General features: G+C 34.7%; 1 protein-coding gene across 5 annotated transcripts; it reads right to left on the reverse strand.

Moving 5' to 3' along the window:
• Positions 1–8,138: 8,138 nt before the first annotated feature.
• TRMT10A (tRNA methyltransferase 10A) lies at positions 8,139–23,463 on the reverse strand. Of its 5 annotated transcripts, none has more exons than XM_024574939.3 (8): positions 23,306–23,463; positions 17,283–17,479; positions 16,221–16,383; positions 15,431–15,502; positions 14,345–14,419; positions 12,487–12,636; positions 10,521–10,626; positions 8,139–9,053 (listed from the first exon to the last, which is right to left on the reverse strand). In XM_024574939.3, the coding sequence occupies exons 2-8, from the start codon at positions 17,465–17,467 to the stop codon at positions 8,785–8,787; spliced, it is 1,020 nt and encodes a 339-aa protein (XP_024430707.1). In that variant the 5' UTR covers positions 17,468–17,479; positions 23,306–23,463; the 3' UTR covers positions 8,139–8,784. The 5 variants fall into 5 exon arrangements, with proteins under 5 accessions (XP_024430707.1, XP_024430708.1, XP_024430706.1 ...); XM_024574940.3 differs by lacking the exon at positions 23,306–23,463 and adding an exon at positions 22,946–23,088; XM_024574938.3 differs by lacking the exon at positions 23,306–23,463 and adding an exon at positions 22,851–23,081.

The raw sequence follows: 23,463 nt of genomic DNA on the forward strand, positions 1-23,463 counted from the left end.
ACTTTAGATATAGTAACATTTAATTTTAAAAATAACTATTTGAAGTAGCTACTATTGTTCTCATTTTTTTTTAAATAAGAAAACTGAGAAGCAGAGAGTTCTGCTTATTGGGATGGGATATACAGTTGAAACAAATGTCATCTTTCAAATACCATAGTTTATCTCTCAACTAAGAGTCCAAAGTGTGTGTTTCCAGTCAGCAGATAACTTTGCTTTATTGCTGATTCAGAGGCCTGAGATCCTTCCATGTTCTGGCTCAACCATCACCTAGGGATTCACTGTCAACTGCATGCTGCTGGCGAAAAAGGAAAAGGAGATTGGAGGAAAGTATTCATTTCCTAGGGCTGCTGTAGTAAATTACCAGAAACTCAGTGGCTTAAACAAACACAAATTTTATGTCTTACAATTCTGGAGGCAGAGGTCCAACATCGGTATCAATGGGCTAAAATCAAAGGGTTGGCAGGGCTGCATTCTTTCTGTAATCTTTAAGGGAGAATACATTTTCTTTTATTTTTCCAACTTCTACAGGTCACCCACACTCCTTGACTGACGGCCGCTGTCTATGTGTAATGCCAACAACGGCTGGTTATGTCTTTCTCACAACACATTGCTCTGAGACTGACTCTTCTGCCACCCTCTTCCTATAATTACATTGGGCCTAGATGTCATCTAGGTTACCCAAGATAATCCTATCTTAAAGTCAAATGAATAACAATTTAATCCCCCCTTGCTATTTAATGTCCCAGCCTTCAAGGAATAGAATCTTGGTGGTGGTGGCATTACTCAGCCTCCTACAAGAGTGCGTCTGCTTAAAACCTTGGCTTTGAAGTGGTCAACGTCTACTTCTACGTATTCTACTTCTATGTAATACACTTCTAATCATATTCCATGATGAGGCAATAGTCTAGCTGAAAGAGGGCTGATAAAAAGATAGGAATCATATTCCAGAACTACACTGTATTCTATGAAAAGGAAAATTGGATTTTGGTGGACAGTTAACTCTCTCGCACACAAAGGTTTAGTGAGTGGTTCAGAATGTGGCTGGAATATATGTGCTTAACCACTAGGCACTACTAAAGCATATCAAGACCATACTCCATAAAATTAGTATCAAAGCTCTCTCTCTCTCCCTCTCCCTATATTTTTCCTGTTATGGAGAGGTTACAATAGCATTGCAGATTCCTTTTCCTTGAAAGCTTGGTAAAATTTACCTGTCAGACCATGTAATTTGGTGTTTTGGGGAGTGGAAGACCTTGGACATTTTTTTTAGGACAACTGGCCTGTTCAAAATTTTATGTATTTTGAAGGATGAATTTTGGAGATATTTATTTTCTTAGAAAATTAATTATTTCATCCAGGTTTCCAAATTTATTTTCATGGAGTTGAGACAATCTGTCCCATAATTCTTCTATTACTTGCTATGTTTATACTGTAATCTCATTTTTATGTATTTGTAGCTTTTTCATTTGTTTGGTTTGGTTTGGTAATGGTTTTTTACATTTCTATCATTTTGAAAAACAGATCTTGGATTTAGTGCTGTGTTCTATATTCTTCTTTTTTATCTCATTAATATTTCCTTTATTTCTTTTCATTTCTTTATATTCACTATTGTGCTAATATCTTCAGTTGAATATTATTAATATAGTTACATTCAGTCATTCTCTAAATTATGCTAAAATTTATTAGCATAAGGTTTTTTAATCCTCACCCAAGGATATGTTTATTGATTTTAGAGAGGTGGCAGGGGGTGGGGAGAGAGAGAGAGAAGAGAGAAACTTCAATCTGTTGCCTCCTGTATATGCCGTAACTGGGGATTGAGCCTGCAGCCTAGGTATGTGCCCTGATTGGGAATCAAACCCACAACCTTTTGGTGTACTGGATGATTCTCCAATCAACTGAGCCGCCTGGCCAGAGCATAGCTTAAGTTTTCAAGGTGGGATTTATACCTGGATGTAAAGATGGGTCAATAAAAATCATCCAGTGTAATACACCACATTAACGAATCACACCATCATCTCAATCAGTGCAGAAAAAGCATTTGACAAAATTCAACACTCTTTCATGATAAAAATATTCAATAAACAGGGAATAGAAGAAAAGGACCCTGACATAATAAAAGCCACATATGAAAAACCCACAGGTAATATTGTATTCAATAAGGGAGAGACTGAAAGCTTGTCCTCTAAGATCTGGAAGAAGGCAAAGACACTCTCACCACTTCTATTCAACATAGTACTGGAAGTTCTTGTCAGAGCAATCAGGCAAAAAAAAAAACCCCAAAAAATTGGAGAAGAAGGGGAAGAAAATAATTAAAGTGTCCATACTACCCAAAGAGATCTACAGATTCAGCGCAATCCCTATCAAAATCCCAATAACATTTCTTACAGAAACAGAAAAGCCATCCTAAAATTTGTATGGAATCTCTAGTGATGACGAAGGAGAAAGAAGAAGGAAGAAGATGAAGACAAAGAAGGAGGAGGAGGAGGGGGAGGAGGAGGAGGTAAAGGGGGGATAAATGGTGCTGGAAGAAGACTTATAGTGGTAAACACACAATGCAATATATAGTATTGTACAATTGTACCCCTGAAACCTATGTAATTTTATTAACCAGTCACCCCAATAAATTCAATTTAAAAAAAAGCCTTGAGATAAAAAAAGTTGGACAATTCACGTTCTCTGATTTCAAAACATATACTACAAAGCAACAGCAAGAACATAGTGTGTCACTGGCATACAGACCTATAAATCAATGGAACAGAATAGAGATCCCAGAAATAAACCATTGCAAAAATGGGCAAGTGATTTTCAACATGGGTGCCAGGACCACACAACGGGGAAAGAACACCCTTCTTGAACAAATGGTGTTGGGAAAACTGGATTCCATTTGCAAAAGAATAGTTATCTTACATTATACACAAAAGTAACTCAAATTTGATTAGAGACCTAAATGTAGTGTAAGACCTAAAACTATTAAATTCCTAGAAGAAAATATAAGGGGAAAACTTTAGGATATTGGATTGGGCAGAGATTCGCTTTGACACCAAAATACAGGCAACAAAATAAAACATGGTATGAAACTTTAAAACTTCCTGTCACACACATACACAATCATCCTAGTGATAGGGCAGCCTATGCTTTCTAGAATATATGAGGAACTTCCACAACTCAATGACAGAAAACCAATTTTAAAAATGGGCACACAACTTGAATACACATTTCTCCACAGGAGATATACAAATAGCCAACAAGCACATGAAAAGAAGCTCGACATCACTAGTCACTAGGGAAATGCAATTAAAACCACAATGATATATCACTTCACACCCACTATCAAAAGAACAGAAAGTAATTGTTGGCAAGGATGTGAAGTGGGAACTCCATGCATTGTTGTAAAATGGTACAACCATTAAGAAAAACAGCATTGGGATTATACCCTAAGAATCCTGAAACACCAGTTCAAAAGAACCTATGCACCCCAATGTTCATAGCAGCACAATTTATAATAGCCAAGTGCTGGAAGCAACCTAAGTGTCCATCAGTAAGAGAGTGGATCAAAAAACTATGGTACATTTACACAATGGAATTCTACACAGGACAGCGTGGATGGAACTGGACAGCACTATGCTAAGTGAAATAAGCCAGGCGGTGAAAGACAAATACCATATGATCTCACCTAAAAGTGGAAGCTAATCAACCAAACAAATAAGCAAGCAAAATATAACCAGAGATATTGAAATAAGGAACAAACTGACAGTAACTAGAGGGGAGAGGGGAGGGGATAACGGGGAGGAAAAGGGGAAGGGTCACCAGGGAATATGTATAAAGGACACATGGACAAAGCCAAAGGGGGGTAGGATTGAGGGTGGAAGGTAGGGATGGGTGGGACAGGAGGGAGAGATGGGGGGGAATATGGAGACAACTGTACTTGAACAACAATTTTAAAAAAGAGAAAAAGTATAGAGGTCCCTCAAAAAATTAAAAATAGAATTACTGTATGACCCAGCAGTCCCACTTCTAGGTATCTATCTATCTAAAGGAATTGAAAGCAGGATCTCAGAGAGTTGCACAGCTGTGTCCACTGCAGCACTGCGGAAAATAGCCAAGATGTGGAAGCATTCCAAATGCCCAGGGACAGATGAGTGAATAAAGAAAATGTGGTATACATACAATGGAATTATCATGCAGCCTTAAAATTGAAGGAAATCTCATCACATGCTACAACATGGATGAAACTTGAGGACAATATGCTAAAAAGTAAGCTAGTCAGAAAAGGACAATAAGATTCCACCATATGAAGTATCTGAAGTAGTCAAAATCATAGAAACAGAAAGTAGAAAGGTAGTTACCCAGGGCTGGTGGAGAGGGAGGGGGAAGGGGGAATTAGTGTTCAATGGGTATTGAGTTTCGGTGCTGCATGATGATAAGTTCCACAGATCTGTTGTACAACAATGCGAATGTGCTTAATACTACTGCCCTGTACGCTTAATATGATTAAGATGATAAATTAGTTATGTGTTTTTACCATAACTTTAAAAAACAGAGATGGAAAAATACAGAACACTTAAACAGCACAGCTGACAAACTTCATATAATAATTGTTCCCTCATTTTTAATTTTCTAGAGTCTCTGTTAAATGACTTGTTTTTTGCTTTTGGTATGTCTCACAGATATGCCCATAAAACATTTGGTCCTAGACTTTAAAATACTAAATCAATTTATTTAGTTATAAAACTCTGTAGTTGTAAAATTTTGGAGTTATTTTTGGTAATTTTTATTTTAGTAACTTCAAATGTATTGACATACTGTTTCATAATATCCATGTTTCCAATTTAATATTCACTATTCACTTTTATATTACATGCCCCCCTCTCCTTTTTTGTTTGATTTTGCTGGAGATTAATCTATTTTAATTAGTCTTTTCAAAGAGTCCATTTTTGACTTGATCCTCTTACTGCATGTTTGTCTTACTTTTAATTATTGCTGCTGTTATTATTTCCCTCCTTCAACTTTGACTATGTTCTTTTCTTGTTAAATTAAATGCACAGCTCAATAATGCTAGTCTTTTTCTTCTAACTTAAGCAATACAGGCTATGAAATTTCCTCTAAATGTTGTTTTAGCTACCCACCATTAAGTTTTAATATATAGTTCCATTAAATTTTCTTCTAAATATTTTCTCATTTTCATTTTTTTCAACCCATAAATTGATTAGATGTTTTTTTAATTTCCAAGTGTATGTTTTTCAAACAAATTTTAAATGACTTAGACTTCCGTATTATAAATGTGATCTGTAAAAATGACCAATCCTTTGATTTTCTTGAGGGTAGCTTTGAGGCTTAGCATATGCTCAAGTTCATAATGTTCCATATAACTTGAAAGTAAATTTTAAAACTGTTGAACGCAAAGTTGTAGATATATTAATTAGAACACTCATTGTGTTGTTCAAATCTTATCTAATGTTTGCCTTTGTGATTAATAAATTATAAATTGTAAATTAATAAATTGTACTAAACTTTTCCAACTATTATGGTAGATGTTGTAGCTCTGTGGTCTGTAATTTTGCCCATATCTATTCATATATTTTGAAGTAATAGAGGAACATAGTTTAGCAATTTATAATTGTCATGACCAACTTTATCTCAACACTGCTTTTTACAATAGACCATCTGACATTAAATAAAAAGTTCTAGGTGGTAAGGCTTTCTCCTGTTCCACACATTTATTTTCTACTTTATTATCAGAGAAGTTGCTTATATTATTTCTACTTTTGGAACTTATTTTCATTTATGAACATTCCTTGAGCACTGGAAAACTGCTTTTATATATATCAATTATGCCTTATTAATCACAGCATTTGTATCTCCCATATATTTATCTTTTGTGCACTTGAGCTGCCATGGGTTAGAAAGCACAAATCAGTCTCTTTATATTAATGCATTCCTTATTCCATGTAATTCCTGAAGATTTTTCCTAATGAATTTGAATACTATGCTACTTGATGTATAGATATTCAAAACTGTCAAATCTTCCCTAAGGACTGCTTTCTTGAACACTACAACATGCCCTTTTCTGTCTGTAATGTGTTGAATCTTATCCAACATGAAAATTGTGACCTATTTTTTTAATCCCAGTATGCCTTTCTGTATTCTTTTATTTCAACATTGCTGAGTAACCTTATTGTGTTTTATGTTAGCATTGTTTTTATTGCTTTTTAAAATATTTTGTTAAATGATCTGTGATTTCTGTATTTTATTTAATGAGTATTCATTCTGATAATTAAGAAAGTTTGCATTTTTAAAAAGGATTTTATTTATTTATTTTTTAGAGAGCGCAGAAGGGTGGGAGGAAAAAAGGGAGAGAAACATCAATATGTGGTTGCCTCTCGCACGCCCCCTACTGGGGTCCTGGCCTGCAACCCAGGCATGTGCCCTCAACTGGGAATTGAATCGGCAACCCTTTGGCTCTCAGGCTGGCACTCAATCCACTGAGCCACACCGGCCAGGGCATATATTTTTAAAAATCTTATCTAAGCCTGGGTTCCTCAAAAAGTAGAGCCTGAAACAAAGCATATTACTACTTTTCAGTTAGGCAATGTCAAAAAGGAAGAGAAGCAAGGGAAATCAGGCAAGGACTGAAGGAATGTCAACATAAGACAGTATTATCAAGTTAGCTGCTAGATTTCAAACCTATTGATTGCTCAACCCTAAAGGTGGACGAATGGGATAACATTCCCATTTTACAAATGAGGACACTGAGACACACAAAGGTGGAATAAAGTCACAAAGTCACATGACTAACAAGTGGCAGTGCTGAGATTTAGGACTACTCTTTCCACTAACAGCATTATTTTTTGATTCTGCCATTGGTTCCTTTCTTTACCTTTCCTAAGTGCTACTCTGTGTGTCTTGCAAGGTAGAAGCAAAACAGATAAACATCTCCATGCTAACCGAGATCATTTTAATAAGCATTAACTATAGGCCACTGCCGTCATTAATTCTAATCCCTGCCATTCTTTTTTTTCTACGATTGCTATTTGTACATGTTCTTGCTCTGTGGACAACTCTTGCTTTTACATGTATCATCTCAGTGACCCTTACAGCTTGATTTTAGACTTTTAACCTCCAAACCTGTAAGAGGATAAATTTCTGTTGCTTTTAAGCCACCTAATTTGTGGTTATTTGTTATGGTAGTCCTAGGAAACTAATATAGGGCTTTTATAATTAGTGAAAATTAAACTCATAGTACCTGTAATTATTTCCCCCACCTTCCAAAACTACACTGTGCCTATACCCTATGGAATAATTTAAGTAAAATGTATAATTAAACCCTATTTACTTTGAAAACTCTGAACCTTTGAAAAATACAACTTAAGACATAAGCTTTGTTCTTCTAGAATTGTAGGGGTTTTTTATTTACATAGTTTGCTCCCAGACCTTACTTTAAATAGATAACTATAATAGATTACCAAAAATAAAGCAACAAAAAACCAAAGAATGTCAATACTAAATCCAATAAACTTTCTACTAAATGTGTATATAATTTAAGATGCCAGTGAGTAAAAAGAACAGAAACTTCATTTTATCCACTCAGTGAAGGTTTCTAAAATCTTACTATCATTGTGACAAAGGACAATGGCTTACTTTAAGCAGAACTGCTCTACAGTTACTGGTAGGAAACTAAAACATCTCATTTAGCCCCATGTTACCTTAACCAATGTCCTTATACAAATATTTTTAGATTTTGTACTTTATGAAATTCAGATTCCTTAGTGTTGTTGAACACAACCATTCACACAAATGATACACATATGAGACAACTCAATCCTGTGTATCATTGGGAATTGTACATGATATGGACAGATATATATAGTATATGCATATTTTCATACACTTATGTTATTTACAGAAATAAACATTTACATTAACTTGCTCATGTGATAGTAGGCAGATGCACATATGAAGTTAACTTTAAGAATGAACAGATTTTTTAAAAAATAAAAGTACATATGGAACGAAAAGATAGCTGCTGAGAGCTATTTCTTTTTAGATAAAGACAAAATTATGTTGATCCTTCAATAGCCTTTTAAAATAATCTAGCCTGAAAAATTAAATTTTGTAATTGAAATAATTTACCACCATGATTTGAATTTAAAAATATATATTTTAAAAAAGAAAATATTTATTTAGAGTATAACTCGTCAGTGATTGCTTTAAAACCACAAAAAAGCATCGAAAAGAGGAACAGAGACAGGTCAATAGTCCAAAACAAATAAACTGTTGAGTTTATCAATCTGGTACTTCTTCCTAAAATCATTATATTCCTTTGAAGTTATTGAATATGAAAGCTGAAAATAGAAAGAGATCTCACATACTGAACATTTTGGTATACTTACAGATTTATGAATATCTGCCTCTATGAATAAGTGGGATATAAACCAGTAAGACATTGATATAAACATTAAATAATAAAACTAAAGGGTGAGAAGGCACATTCTGAAGAATACAACCTAGTAAATGAGAGAATGAAGGTTTACTATTACAGTAAAATTATCAAAAACTCTCATTAGGCTTAGAAAACTAGTATTTCAAATTACACATGCAAATCTTATGCAAAAACAAGAAGTGCTTTTTTACAAGAACTTTTTATCAGCTCCGAAAGTTTTAAAAATTCAACAAAAATAAGAGAAAATGAAATTTTTTTTCCAATTTGAGTATTCCATGAAGCATCTCATTTTCTCCTAATTTTCCCTTAAAAAAAGAAGAAAACAAACAAAAACTCAGCTGACATTACTTTGGTATAGAGTTCACTATAGATTCACTGCTATTTTCTTTATCCTGCTTTTCTTCTTCATGTGGTGAATCTAGTTCATTTCTGCTCGTTTCTTCCTCACTGGAATCACTGTCCAATCCACCTTCAACTCTGGCAGACTTATTGTCATGCGAAGAATTTCCACACACTTTGTCTGTGGGAACAGCTCCTTTCCTTTGGGGTAAGATAGTGAAAAATGCTTCTTGCCAGTCTCTTGTTTCCAGATATTCCAGAATAATCTCAAACACTGAAACAAAGACAAACTGTATACATTTCTTAGCCAAATTGACAAACTCTATACATTTCTTAGCCAAATTCATCACAATGTTGCACACTACATTTTAAAATGCATTGCTTTTATGTTAAGAGTGCTAGTATATCCTAATAATTACTTTGTTCTTATCACTTTCTTCTATTGGTTGTCAGAGCCAATTTGCCCCAAAGCTCTCAAGCCTGTTACCTCCTCAATTCAGTTCTTAAATATTCAGGAGTTTACCATTATCCCTTGTCAATACTAATCAATAGACACAGAATCTTTCTGCTTCATTTCTATTCTTTATCCCCTTCACTTCTTTATCCTTTATGTGATAAAACATAAAACTAGAAAAAAAAAGCCTAGGATTAATCTAAATTTTTTCTATCTTTCCTATAAAGAGCCACTCACTCTGGGGAGCATCTTGGCTGCTTTTCTTTTTCACATTAGAGGTAAAAATTTAATACTGTCTCCAAAGTGCTCGCACATTAACACACTGCTGAAGGGTTAATTTGGATTACTTTATGGACAAGTAATTTCCACAATCTATCAAAGGTCTTAGAAGAAGTTCAGTCCTTGAATCACTAAATTCATTTCTATAACTTCCTAGAGCCTACTATGGAGAAAATTCTTAGCACATAAAAAGAGCCCAAAAAACAGTTGTATACCAATAAAAATCTCTACTACATTTTTTTTTTTTTTTGAGAGGAGAAGGGGGGATGAAGAAAGGAAGTAAAACATCGATGTGAGAAGAGAAACATCGACTGGTTGCCTCTCATACGCATCCTGACAGGGACCAAACCTGCAACCCAGGCATGTGCCCTGACTGGGAATCAAACTGATGACCTTTTTGCTTTGTGGTACGCTGCCCAACCAACTGAGCTACACTGGTCAGGGCTCTACTAAAAAAACTGTTTAAAGCAAAGCTCCAGGCAAATACTTAGGGTTCAAGAATATATATTACAATGTAACTTACAATAATAAAAAAAAAATCAACAGGAGAATGATTACATTATTGTATATTCAGACAATAAAATATTAGTCATTAGCAATAATTCAATGACATGAAAATATATCATTATAAATGGGGGGAAAACACCCAGATTTATAACAGTTTGTGTAATAGAATCCAATTATGTAATAATAATACATATGCATAGGAAAATAACGGGAAAGAACTAAAGAAGTTAAGACCAAGTATCTCTGGGTAGTAAAATTATATGTTATTTATTTTTCTTTACAGTTTTCTGCATTTTCAAGATCTGCATGTATTATTTCTATATGCATGTGAAATATGCAGTATTATTTCTACATTCAAATTAAATATCATTACATTTTATACTTTTGTCTCCAGCAAGGTGTATTATTTTGTTATTATTTTGTACATGTCCAAAACATAATCATGTTATTTTTCACAATGTTCACTCAGGGATATTTTCAGTTTATACCCTTATAGCTTACCATGATTAACTGCCAAAACTTTTCTACTATTCATCTTCACAAAATTTCCAAGGGGGAGCTGTGCATGGTCAATTCCATGATCTGATGCTTGTTTATATGTGAGTCCCTAAAACAAAGACACTATAACTTGGACTAGAACATTAAATTATTTTAACTTAAAGTCTACAACAGAATAAATGATTTTTAGGAAAGACTTTAATTCAGAGAATTTATCTGAAGCATGTGTGTGTTTGTGTATATTTAACTGCTAATTTGGAAATATTCTCTTGACAATAAGGTAGTTGGGATATTTAGGGCACTTGTTTTAACCAATTTACCAGTGAGGAAACCAGAGACATGTTCCCTCCGCTCTGTCACAAAGCTCCTCAGTGGCAGAACCATAGGAAAAACTTGGCCCATGCCTCCTGACTCAAATTCCTGTTCACCGTTCCACACTGCCTTTCTCTTAGTTTAAAATACTCAAACTGAATTCCTGGAGAAGCGTCATCACTCTTCCCATGAATGCAAAAGATGTACAGATTAAAGTATGTTTCAATTATATAACACTAAGAGGCAGAAATGACAAAAACATTCTATGAAAAGCTGAACTGAAAAAAATTTTAAATTGCCTATAAATTAAATTGTTCCCTTTTTATCAATTAAAAGATTATTGAATATAAAGAATTTTCTCTCTTCTCAAAATTAAAACTGGTAAAGTCTGGGTCTAATCAGAATTGAAATAGCCAAAAGAGAATACAGGAGAAAGAAGAACTAAGTTTCTCAATCAGTACTTTGTATATTTTAAGGACAAATAATTAATAATGATTGATGTGGGTGCTTTTGAAAACAAAATTGTTCAAAGTAGTTCAAAGACAAAGACAACATGAAAGATAAAATTTGGTTCTACATAAATAACAAAATAGAATTTTTCCACTAAGAAAATAATAAAAAAAGCTAAAGATCATTCTGATAAAATTCCCTCTGATGCTATAGAGATTCACTGTCCAATTATAGCCACATGTGACTACTTAAATTTAAATTGATTACAATTTTTAAAAATTCTGTTTCTCAATTATATTGTATACATTTCATGTGCTCAATAGCCACAGGGCTACCTGCCACACTGGACAGAATGATATAAACATTTCTAACATTGGAGAGAGTTCTACTGCACAGTGGTTCTATACAAGAATAATGAATTTATATTATTCTGCTGAGAATATTTCCTCAGACACTTAGTAAACATGTTTTTTCTTTAGTTGGGTAGAATTCAGCATATTGCAAAGTAGCTGACAAAGTACAAAATGATGTTTTCTGTTAGAAAGACCATTTCTGTAATTTTTCATTCGAGTGAGGATAAGGAGGTAGAAAGAGACAAAAAGTAAAAATATAAGAGAACAGAAATATATCACACGAATACCACATATTTAAAATATAAATTTATCAGTTTTGTTATAAATTTTACCAGTGGCATAGGAATTGATTAGCAGCAGCATCTTCTATCCATACAGCAAATCGTTTAAGCATCTGGGCTCCAGAATGATCTGCCTGGTTTTAAATATCTGCTTTCCCACCTACTACAATTGATTTTAGATTTAATTTCTCTCGGCCTCCAGTTCCTCAGCTATAAAATGGAGATAATAATAGCACTGATCTCATCGGTTTATAGTGAGGATTAAGCATACTGATTTACAGGTGAGGCAAAAGCAGATTTCTAGTTGTGATTACATGAAACACAGAGTGTATTCTCATATTATTTATTAATTATTGTATTATTTTCCATACGAACAACTGAACATCTAATTTTGCCCCACCTTATGTGAAGTGCTTTGCTTAGCCAGAAAGGTGACTGCGTTATAGCAGGCACTCGATAGAGATCAGCTATCATCAGTATTATTGCTACTATCAAACAGTATCATTGTTATTACTGGGAAAATTGATATATCAATTTTAAGTACAAGCAAAAGCAAAATTAAAAACTTAGTACCTTGTGATGGTTGTGATCTACTAATCCTCCAATCACATAAGCCTTTGATTCATCTAATTCCCTCAGTACATTAGGGGAATCTGATGTAAGATATATCAGGTCTTCTTTCTTTATAAATTCACTATAGTGCTCTGCTTTAATGTGGATATCCTTTAAGACACAAGGGGAAAGAAGTTATTAATAGAATTTTGTGAAAATTGGCTAATAATCATTTTGAGAGGAAGTGAATAGTATTAAAGGAAGTATGAGAGAATGTTGTTACAATGCATTATTTATAACCTTCTACTTTAACTCCTTATCACCTCACATCTTAATTAAGTGGGCTTCAAATGCTATTTCCCTGTCTCTCACCTCAGAGCCCTCCAATTTACTTCCATATGCTAATGACAGACTCATTTTCTAAAAACACTAATTTCAATGTTTTATCTTTACCTGTAGGATAAAATTAAAACTCCTTAACTTAGTAACTCTTTCCTGAATATGGCACTTAACCTACCCTTTCTAACTTTGTTCCAACAAAACAAACACATTTTGTCACATATTTGCTCACATTGTTTTCTAGCCAAACAATGCCTTCTCCAATGACTTCTGCTCCATCTACATGAATCATCAAAAGGAAATGGCTTATAGATTTAATAAATTCCAAGCATCTATTTCTATAAAGATACATATTTGAAATCATCAACAAAATTTTTAGGTCGCAGGTAAAAAACTTAACAGTGGGCAGTCAAGACTTTTGCAAACTATACTGATAGAATAAAAGAAAATACAGTATGAGGCTCCGATGACTTTTAACCAGTAATTTTTAACAAGATTTTATTTAATTTAAGAGCGTGGAGAACGGTGGGAAAAAGAGAGAGAGAAACATCGATTGGTTGCCCCTGGTACACACTCTGACCAGGAACTGAACCCACTACCTAGGCACGTGCCCTGACCAGAAATCATATGGGCAACCTTTTGCTTTGCAGGAAGTCATCTAACCAACTGAGCCACATTGGTCAGGACTTAACCAGTAATTGTTAAGGAAGTCAAAAATGAAGCAGGACTTGTCTCACCTAAAATGTATAACCTATTGATAAATAAACAGCCAGTTTTCTGAAAAATGTTGTATTATAATTTGGCCCCTATGTTTAATAAAGGCCCTAAGAGGGAACTGAAATTAGAGACCAGTGAATTTATGTCTCTCTGGAAAGCTGGTGGTATAAATAATAAATGTAACAAGCCACAAAGTAACTGAAAGTATGCCCACTCAAACTTGTTACATTATTTCTTAGGAAATTAGGAACGATCATAGAACTTGGTAAATGTTGTACTTTGAAACTTAAAAAAGCCTTCAAAAATGTTCCACATTCTAGGCTATTAATAAAAATAACTGCAGGCATTATGAGAGTGTGTGGGAGGGAAAGTTCGTCAGGGTCAGAATTGGCTTTGAGAAAGAGTTCAATACCTGCATGTGGACATGAGGACACAAATTTAGAAGAATCAATGCAAGTACCTTTTCAAATTTTAGAGGAACTTCATTCATAAATAATGCATAGTCAGTTTACTGGGTAGAGATTGAATAAAGACCTTTAAATTTGTTCCTTTTAAAAAATTATGTTTTAAAGTTGGAGGCAATATAGAGATGGAGGCAAGTGAGATTTAATAAGAGCAAGGAGGGACAGACATTTCAGTCTCTTTATCTTCTCCCATTAGTGCAGTGGAGTACTTCTCCCTTCAACTTAGGTATAGCGATACACAGGGTTTGGAGATTGCTGACTCTTCTATTTACTGACACTGTAGAACTTTGGTAAAAAAACATAGACCTTTAAGCTTAAAAGTACTTGGAATTTTATGAGAGTTAACCAACTTTAATTACCTTCCAGTTGACCCATCCTTTGTCATTTTCATCCATGTTCTTTTTCAACTGGCCACCATGGCTCGTCAAGTAAAACTGATAGATTTGTAAGCATAGGATGAAAGAGCAAATGACTATTGAAGTACAATATTTTATTCCCTCATATACTAATCTGATCATCAACAGAACAAAAAATTTTCATTCTAGAAAAAAATAAATTTGTAGCATGCTTTAACACACAAGAATACATTTTTGCTAAAAAGGACACGTTTTATGCATTTCATAACCCGCTAACTTCCTTATTCCATCTACATTTTCATCCCATTTTTCAAGCATAATGTGCCTTTCCCTTAATGATCACTTTTCTATAAACTCCCTGCTTCCATGTCAAGTTTCCATTCTCTTTCTTTCGCCACCACTGGTATTTTTTAACAGTCCAAAATCTTCAGAATTCTCTGATTCTGAAACCTGACATCTATTTAAAGTCTAAACAAGAGTAAGAAGAATATAAATGCAAAAATATAAAATTATTATCACTTGATAAAAACAAAGTATCAAACCAAAAAAGAATTTCCAGGTCTCAATGTCAGTGAGCCAGTGTTAATTATTACACCACCTAGAATTCAGACAGCAGGCAACTCTTAATAGCAGGCAACTAGTCCCAAAGCGCTCCCCTTACTCTAGCTAAGGAAGTACTTTTCAAAATTATCAGTGACTCGAAATCTTTTAAGTAGAATAAACCTAGAACAGCACAGCACACATCAGTTCCTCCTGTTCTCCAGAAGGGAAAGAATGAGAGCTAAGAAACTGGTATGAAAATATGTGTGCACTCTTTAACGAAGGTGTTCAACTACACAGAAAGGAGCAGGTCAATGTGTACAAGATTGATGACGACTGGGCAGTGTGGCAGAGAATGACATGTGAAAAAAATATTTAAAATATTTTACTTTATTTTTGTAGAAAAATAAAACATGGTTCAAACAGGCATTTTGTGCTCTAAGGGATTATCTGTAAAACACTTGTAAAGCAGTGGGGATTATCTAGGCCTCTTCCCAAGGAAAACATAAGAAAGGAAACTGGAGTTTGTTTAAAATCTTTCACATATACCTGCACAGGATGCAGTGCTCGTCGATTTTCTGCGTAACATCGTTGAATCTGCTTATGAAGTTTCTTAATGTCCTATAAAAGAGTATAAATTTTAAAGCAGCATTTTCAAAATCATCTATGGCCACCCCACAATCTTAGTGAAATAGAATAAGCACAAGGGATGACTAAACAGGTATTTCCTGTTGAAATACAAGTCCTTTCTGATAAATTTCCATTCCTTTATATAACTAACAAAAAATCACTATAAATCGATACTCTGAAAGTAACCCATTTCATATTTTGTATCCACTTAAAATGCTAGTTCATGAAAACATTTACTCTTCTTAAGAGTCAGCCAAAGGAAAAAAACTCTCTTAGAGCCATACTATTACTATTTTCATAACTTACCAATGGCTTGGAAAGTAATTAAAGCATGTTCTCTTCACTAGCATTATTTAAACAGCCAGGTTTCTCAGACTATTAAATAAGAAATAATTCTATTAAGACCATCATATTTCTTATTTTCTTAATTTTGATTAGGGCAAATAAACACTCACAGATCTTTATGATTAATATGCAGTTATTGAGTTTTATAATCTCTCCATGGTATTTGTCTCTCCCTCTATCAACACATACAAATATACACATACATAAAAGGAATTTATTAGCTAGTTTAACTTAGGAGGCAGAGCATGAAAAACATGATTTCATTTCAGCACCCAAATTTATATCAAAGTGATATTATATATTAAAGCAAGAATTATTTAGCACAGTTTACCTACACGATTTTTCTGACAATGGTTCATGATACCTTTAACACCATCAAGCTGTCAAAACTGCAGTCAATGATAAGACGAAGTGTGCTGTGAACCACATCTCTTCGAACACGTTTTCTATCATTCCCATCTGAGTTTGGTTCCAGTTGACACTGTCGCTCTAACTGCTTTCTCTTGCGTTTTTCCTTCCGCTTTTGTCTAAAGTTAGTAATTGAAGTAATTTTTTGTTATTTATATATTCGGATATTTACAAGACTATTCTATATAGACAAAGAAACAATTACTTTTTTAAATCAGCAGGCTGAACCATATGAAATTGTCACTTCTGTGGATCAAAATTGGTCAAGTATCAGCAATTTTACACATGCATCTAAATTTTAGAAAGGAAGAAAATGAGTTTTCAAAAACAATGTAATGCTTTTTGCACAAATTCTAACTGTATTACTAATAAATTCATTTATTATTGGTATCATACTCTACTAAGAAAACTTTATAAATATTAATACTTAATTTGAGAGTTTTGGTAAATTTTACTGTTATAATTCTTCCCCTATATGATTTTCAAGCAACATTTATATATGATGTAGGGAAAAAGCAAAGTAAAACTATGGGTAGAAAAAAAAATCTCACATACTTTTTCTCTAATCTGCATCAACTATAGTTTATTTTCTCCCAGTAAATTTTAGCATTCTAGGTACAATGACAGTTTCAGCCTCTGTTCTCAACAAAACTTGCAATAGTTCTTCTAGCAAAATCAATGTTAGGCCCAAATTTGATCTTTCTAAGGTGGTTATTTTTGTTCCGTATCTAGGACGTGGATGCTAATTATATCCCTTTCCTAAGTCAGTCATCTCAGAAACCGTGCTGCTACACAATAGGTTTTAGGTGAGAAAAAGTGTGCAGTGTAAATTCATAAGCACTGCTAAAAACACAATTCAAAATGTACAGCTTTAACAGCCAACTGACAGTGTTAGCTAATATGCATAGCCCCAATTGTAATAACACAATTACTTTTAATGTGTTAAAGGACTGTGAAAGGTCCAACATTCCATATTTCTGAATAGGGGTAGAATATATGCATTTTGAAACATGCATACTTGCGGAGTTCTCGTTGTTCTTCCCATTGTTTCTGCTTCATTAGCTTCTTCATTTGTCGTTTAGATACTGGTTCAAACTCTTCACCTAATCTTGGCTTCTGGCTCTCCTCTTGATCTTCACTTAAGTCTTGCTTTCTTTCAACATTAGAGGTCTCAATAAATGCTGGCATCATTTCATATGACATTATTTGATGCCTCTGAAGAATTGAAAAGCAACTTTTGACATAAAGAGATGATTCACACTCATAAAAGTAAAAGTCAAATGGCTAATAGATGTGATTAAAACTAAACCATATCAGAAATGAACAGAAATTGAGACAATATATGTCATTTGCTGGCAAATACCTTGTGATAAAAATGGGGTGCTTTCATATGCTATTGGTGGTCATGGCACAATTTTTCCACCAGGCTATACATATGTATGTTTCAAGAGCTTTAAAATGTTGATATCTTCAACTCAGTAATTTATTTCCTTAGAATAAATTCTTGTTAATGAATCAGAAATATACACAAAATTAATGCAAAAGGGTATGTAGTAATCCCCCCCCTTATCTGCAGTGAATACATTTTAAGATTCCCCAGTGGATGTCCAGAAAGGTGGATAGTACTAAACCCTACATATACTATGTTTTTTCCCATACATGCATACATAATAAAGTTAAACTTATAAATTAGGCACAGTAAGAGATGAAAAATGACTAATAAAAAATAGAACAATTATCACTATACACTTTAATAAAAGTTATGTGAATGTGGTCTCTCTCATAACTGAGATGGCTAAGTGACTAGCGTCGGGTAGCATATACAGCTTGGATATATTGGACAAAGGGATGACTCACATCCTGGGTGAGATGAAGCAGGATGGCCTTAGATTTCATCATGCTACTCAGACAGTGTGCAATTTAAAACTTATGAATTGTTTAATTCTGGAATTGTCCATTTAACATTTTTAGACTGCGGTGGACAGCAGATAACTGAAACCATGGAAATCAAAACAGTGGATTGGGTGGAGGAAGAACCATTTTATGTACTGCGGTATTATTTTTAACAATGAAAAATTGGAAACTACTTGAAATTACCTCTAATATTGAAAGCAAAAGGGATTAAATAAATTACAGATTATCGATGATAGCAGCTGGGAATACTAAGCAGCCAGTATTTCATGTTTCCCAAAATTATTTAGTGATAAAGAAAAATGATGATGCTAAATAAGAAAATCAAATCAAAAAAAATGCATTATATCCAATTTTGTTTTAAAAAGCACAAACATTTAATTCATACCCATGGTATTCTGCATTTTCTAAATTTTATAGAATAAAAACATGTTGTTTTATAATATAAAAATATTATTTTTTAAAAGAAGAAAAGCACTTTTTAATGTAACCTCTAATGTTATGAGAGAAATGTTACTTTCATTATCTGGGAATACACTCATAATTGGTTTTTGACAAAAGGTATGCTATAGATCTGCATACTTGGGATAGAGAAAAAACAAATCTGGTTTTGCCGTTGCCCCCTTCCATATATTTCACCGTAAATACTAAATTGTAAATTTTCCATTTTAGTCATGGTAAAACAAAATACTTAAGTTGAATCCGTAATCAGTCGTGGAATGCTTAGAGCCATTACAAACATCTTTATTTGCATTTAACCACAAACACCTTTATATCTGTTGCCTAGAACTGAATTTCCCTTCAGATTAGGAAAAAGAACTAGAGATACTGAGATTTCTCTTTAATAAATTATTAACACCAAAGCTCAGAAATGTTATTATTTATCCATACCAAAGACTAAGTACGCAGATATTCAACTGATTTTAAAAAAATTGTATGATTCCTCCTTTTCACAGAAATAGCTAAGATGTATAGAGAAGCTAACATCTAAAAGAAGAAAGAAAAATCACCACAATTCAGAAATGGAAAGACAAAATCTTTGCAGAACATCATTTAAGCAGTAGTTTTATTATATGGTTCTTGCTTTCTTTAAAAGTACAATGTGGTAACAGGACATATAGGGATAACTAAGCAAACTTGGAAAGTTTACCAAATTTTGACTGAGAGACCAGAAATTTTAAGATGTGTTTTGGGAGCTACAGCAAAAACCCTGGCATGAACTAGGTAACAAAATTGCTAAGGAGGAGAAAGAATCATCTAGTAATACAAATAAGAGTTCACAAGTTTTCCTTAAACCACTAATCAGAGTATCCTTAGTTTAAAGGAACACCTACTAGACATGACAACTCAAATTCAACTCTACACTGAAAACTCTATATGGGCAGGGATGACATCTGCTTTTGCCCAACCTTATGTTGCCAGTACTAACAGGGGGCCTGGCACTTTCTTGCGTATTATATATTGGTGAAATAAATAAATGAGTGAACATGATATTACAAAGGATTTTTAAAATAAAATAGTGATAGCAGACATTAATTCTTACCATGCTTAACAAAAAAAAATTATCTAATTTAATCCTTAAAACCAACCCTATGAAGTAGTCAATATCATGCCTACTTTACAAAGGAAAAAGGCACAGTGACGGTAATTACAAATTACAAAGTTACTAAATAATTGCTAGGAAACAAGACACCTAGAACAAATTCAGCACAAAGTGGGTCCTCAAAATATTGTACTTGCTGGATGAATAGATGAGTAAAGTAATGGAGTTGTGATTCAAACCCAGATCTAACTCTCCCTCCCAGAAATCCAAGATCTTATTTAGAAAATAAACGTTTCCAAAGAATGTAAAGGCACTATGATGCTTTAGTCCTGCTGTTGGAAGGCTCTCAGATTGGTGTCAGTGAAAGATGACAAAAAAAAAACCCCAAAACAAACAAATAGCTCCAGCTCCAGTTTTATTCATATGCCACTAAATAAAAAAAAATTGGGAGACTTCCTGAGAAGTTTTGAGGCACCCTGCCTCCCAATCTTGAAAGACATGACAATAGTAGATACAAGATAAAAAGGAAAAAACAAAAAAGGTACAGCCTGTCTCAAAAACAAAAGCAAGAACTAGAATAGACACTGCTGCTGCTGGGTATGTTATGCAAAGGCAACTGGGAGTTTCCCTGGCTTTAAAGTAGGAAGAATAGTAGTAACACAAGACAGAAGTGGGAGACGGTAGACAGTTTCAGATGAACTCTTAATCCAGTATTGGGGGTGGGGCTCCTTTATGAAAAAAGCCTGAAAAGAGGTAAAATTAGACTGGCTTATACTAAGCTGAGTACTTGGGGGAAACCTGAGGGTATCAAACACAGCCTCTCAGGTACAACCTGGGCCAAGCCGCTGAGGTGACATATGAACATGTACCAAACACTACATGATTAGAATTCTGAGTCACCTATATAAACTCTACCGTGGACTGAAGTACAGAACAGGGCCATGAGCCACAACCACAAAATCAGTATGAGACAGAGGATGTGCAGGGCAGAAATGATAATTCCATTCAAGATGAGTCTACAAAGCAAAATTACTAAACGGAAAGGTTAAAAAAAACAACAAAATCAACAATCAGGACATAAATTCACTCTACATAAATTAGAAATAACAGGGTGATATGAAAAATGACTTTAAAATTGGCTGCAATCTTTCAGAGACCACTAGAAGAAAGAATCATTAGGAAAAAGAAAAAAAAAAGGCAGGAAATTGGGACACAAAACCAGGCATAACAAAACCAAAACAAGCATGAATCCAATAAAAACCCATTTGGAAACGAGGAAATGAAGACAAAAAATTTCAACAAATGAGACTAACTCCAGATTACCTGGAGTCCAAGAGGTAATTGATGGATTAGAAAATATGCTGGCAATCTGACTCAGAATTCAGACAGAGAAACAGAATGAAAAATCTGTCAGAGCAGTGAAAAGATCTGAATTACAGAATGAAATAAAGACAAAATGGTAGAGATAAAAGTATAACCTTGAATGTATTCATTAGTAATTTTTTTAAGGCTGGAAGATAAACATTCAACTTAAGAACTGAAAAACAGGAAACTCAGCATGCCTGAGAAGATTAAAAGAAAATTTTAAAGTAAATATTGTGATCCCCAGGATCCCTTTTATTTTACATCCTTTCCAGAGATAGTACATTAAATAAAAGTTAGCAATACCTGTATCCAAAACAATGTGGAGAAAACATAAGCTAGGCCTGCCCATTAAACTAAACATGCAAACTTAAAAGCACAATTAAAATTTACAAGAAACAATATTTCAAGAGAGACTATTTCCATTATCACTGGCATTTTTTTTGCTAGTTCTCTATTAATAATGTTCAAAAATTGGAAGTGTTAATTGGCTCTATGATATGAAAGTTTCAAAAATCAACATTTTACAGCTCAAGTACACCAGGGGGAGCTTTTGCCTTTCCTACCTGAGAAGTCTTAAAAACTAGATCATAAGCTAGTCAACATTGTTACCATTATTACTTTTAAAGCTCTCCCCAATTAAGAAAATGCACTATAGTAAGTGATTTTTTAAAAGCTTTGAATAACCTAGATACCTTGAGGCATGGAATACAATACAAGTGATGTTGGCTTGAGACAGCTTACAGCACTCTTCACATCCAAGGATATGTACCAACTCCCACTGCATATGCCATGCAATAAGCAGTTCACTATGCACTAGCTCGTTCCGATTACAAGTTAAGCAAAATATGTATGATGTTTACTTGGTATATTTGCGTTCTTATTTTAGTTTTGGCCACAGTTTATAAGCTCTATGGCACAGAGTTCTGTGTTCTTCCACACATGCAGTGACGTTCTCACAGTACATTTTCGGCCATTTAACCACGTCCCACAAATATTTAAGAACCGTATTTTGTAGCAACTATAGAAATACTTATGGGAAATTTTGTTCAGCGCAGAATTTTTTAAATGGTTCATTTAGTCACAGAAATAGGTTGTCAGGTGGGTGGTCTTATAAAACTAAAAACTGGATAAATATGACTAAGGCCATTTGGTGTGGGATGAACACACACAAAAAGGGTTTCTATTTCTTGTATTTCCACTTCTTAGCAGATTTAAGCAGGAAAAACACATATCAAAAATCAGCGAATGGCCAAAGTTAAACAAAAAAACTTTCATAGATTTTATTGATTGGGCTAAAATATTCTTCATAAATTATGACACAAACTCCCAGAAAAATCCACACGAATTTTGATATACCTGCAGAATGGAATTAAATGATATGACAGTGACAAGGAAAGAACACAGTTTTTAAAACGCGCCCGCTAAATCTACAGTAGTAGCAACTGCGCTGTTTCTTCAGCTGTCAGGCCTCTTAGGCAGACGGTTGGGCTGGGATAAGGAGAGGGGGAGGATTTAAAAAGTGAGAGTCATCTGTTGCTATCCTCTTTATATCTCTACAAAAATGGCCCAGTTTAAACACTTAATATTTATTTCCGTAGAATCAGGTAACAATTCGGTCTTCATAAAATCGTCCTGCGCTCACCACGATAGGGTTAAAAGCACCAGCAGCACCTTTCCCCTTTGTTCGCTACATTTCGCAGCGTCAGCTACATCAGCCCCTCACACGAGAAATGAGATAAGGAGATTTAAAGAGGTAAAGTGACTTGCCCACGGTCTCTAGCCCGGAAGTGGCAAAACCGTAACTCGTTTCCCGGCCCTTCAGACTCCACATTTCCCTCTCCCTCCGTTCTCTGGAAACTCACTCTTCACAAACTAGGGACCGGATCTCGACCCCGAAAGAGATATCGACAGCTGGCCCCCCGCATGGGTGGGCAGAGCCTCGACCCACTCTCCCCTCTAGGCCACAAGCTGGAGGACACTCTCCAGAGGCGGGATTAAGCTGAAACTAGCCAATCAGGAGCTCCTGGCGGGCCAAGAGGGCGCTCTCCATCTGACGCCACTTCCTTCAGCAACTGGGTTGCGGCTGCCTCTTCCACAGCCTCACTCTCCTCTTCCCCGGAAGCCGTTATGGCTAATTGAAGGTGGCGCAGCCTGAGCGTCTCTTTTGTGGTCAGAGGGTATCGAAGGGTAGGCGAGAGCCAGCCTCATTCCAGGAGACTCACCAAGCCGAAGAGTTGTCGGGGAGCCTGAGAGCACGCGCAGATAGCCTTTCTGGAACGGTCTTGATACCGTTCACGAGTCCTCCCTCGGAAACTTCAACTCCCAGAGGCAGGAATGTAGGCCTCGGCGGCTACGTTACGTCACGTAACTGCGCCAACTC

The sequence above is a fragment of the Desmodus rotundus genome, chromosome 4 (assembly GCF_022682495.2).
Source record: "Desmodus rotundus isolate HL8 chromosome 4, HLdesRot8A.1, whole genome shotgun sequence".
Taxonomy (NCBI): Eukaryota; Metazoa; Chordata; class Mammalia; order Chiroptera; family Phyllostomidae; genus Desmodus; species Desmodus rotundus.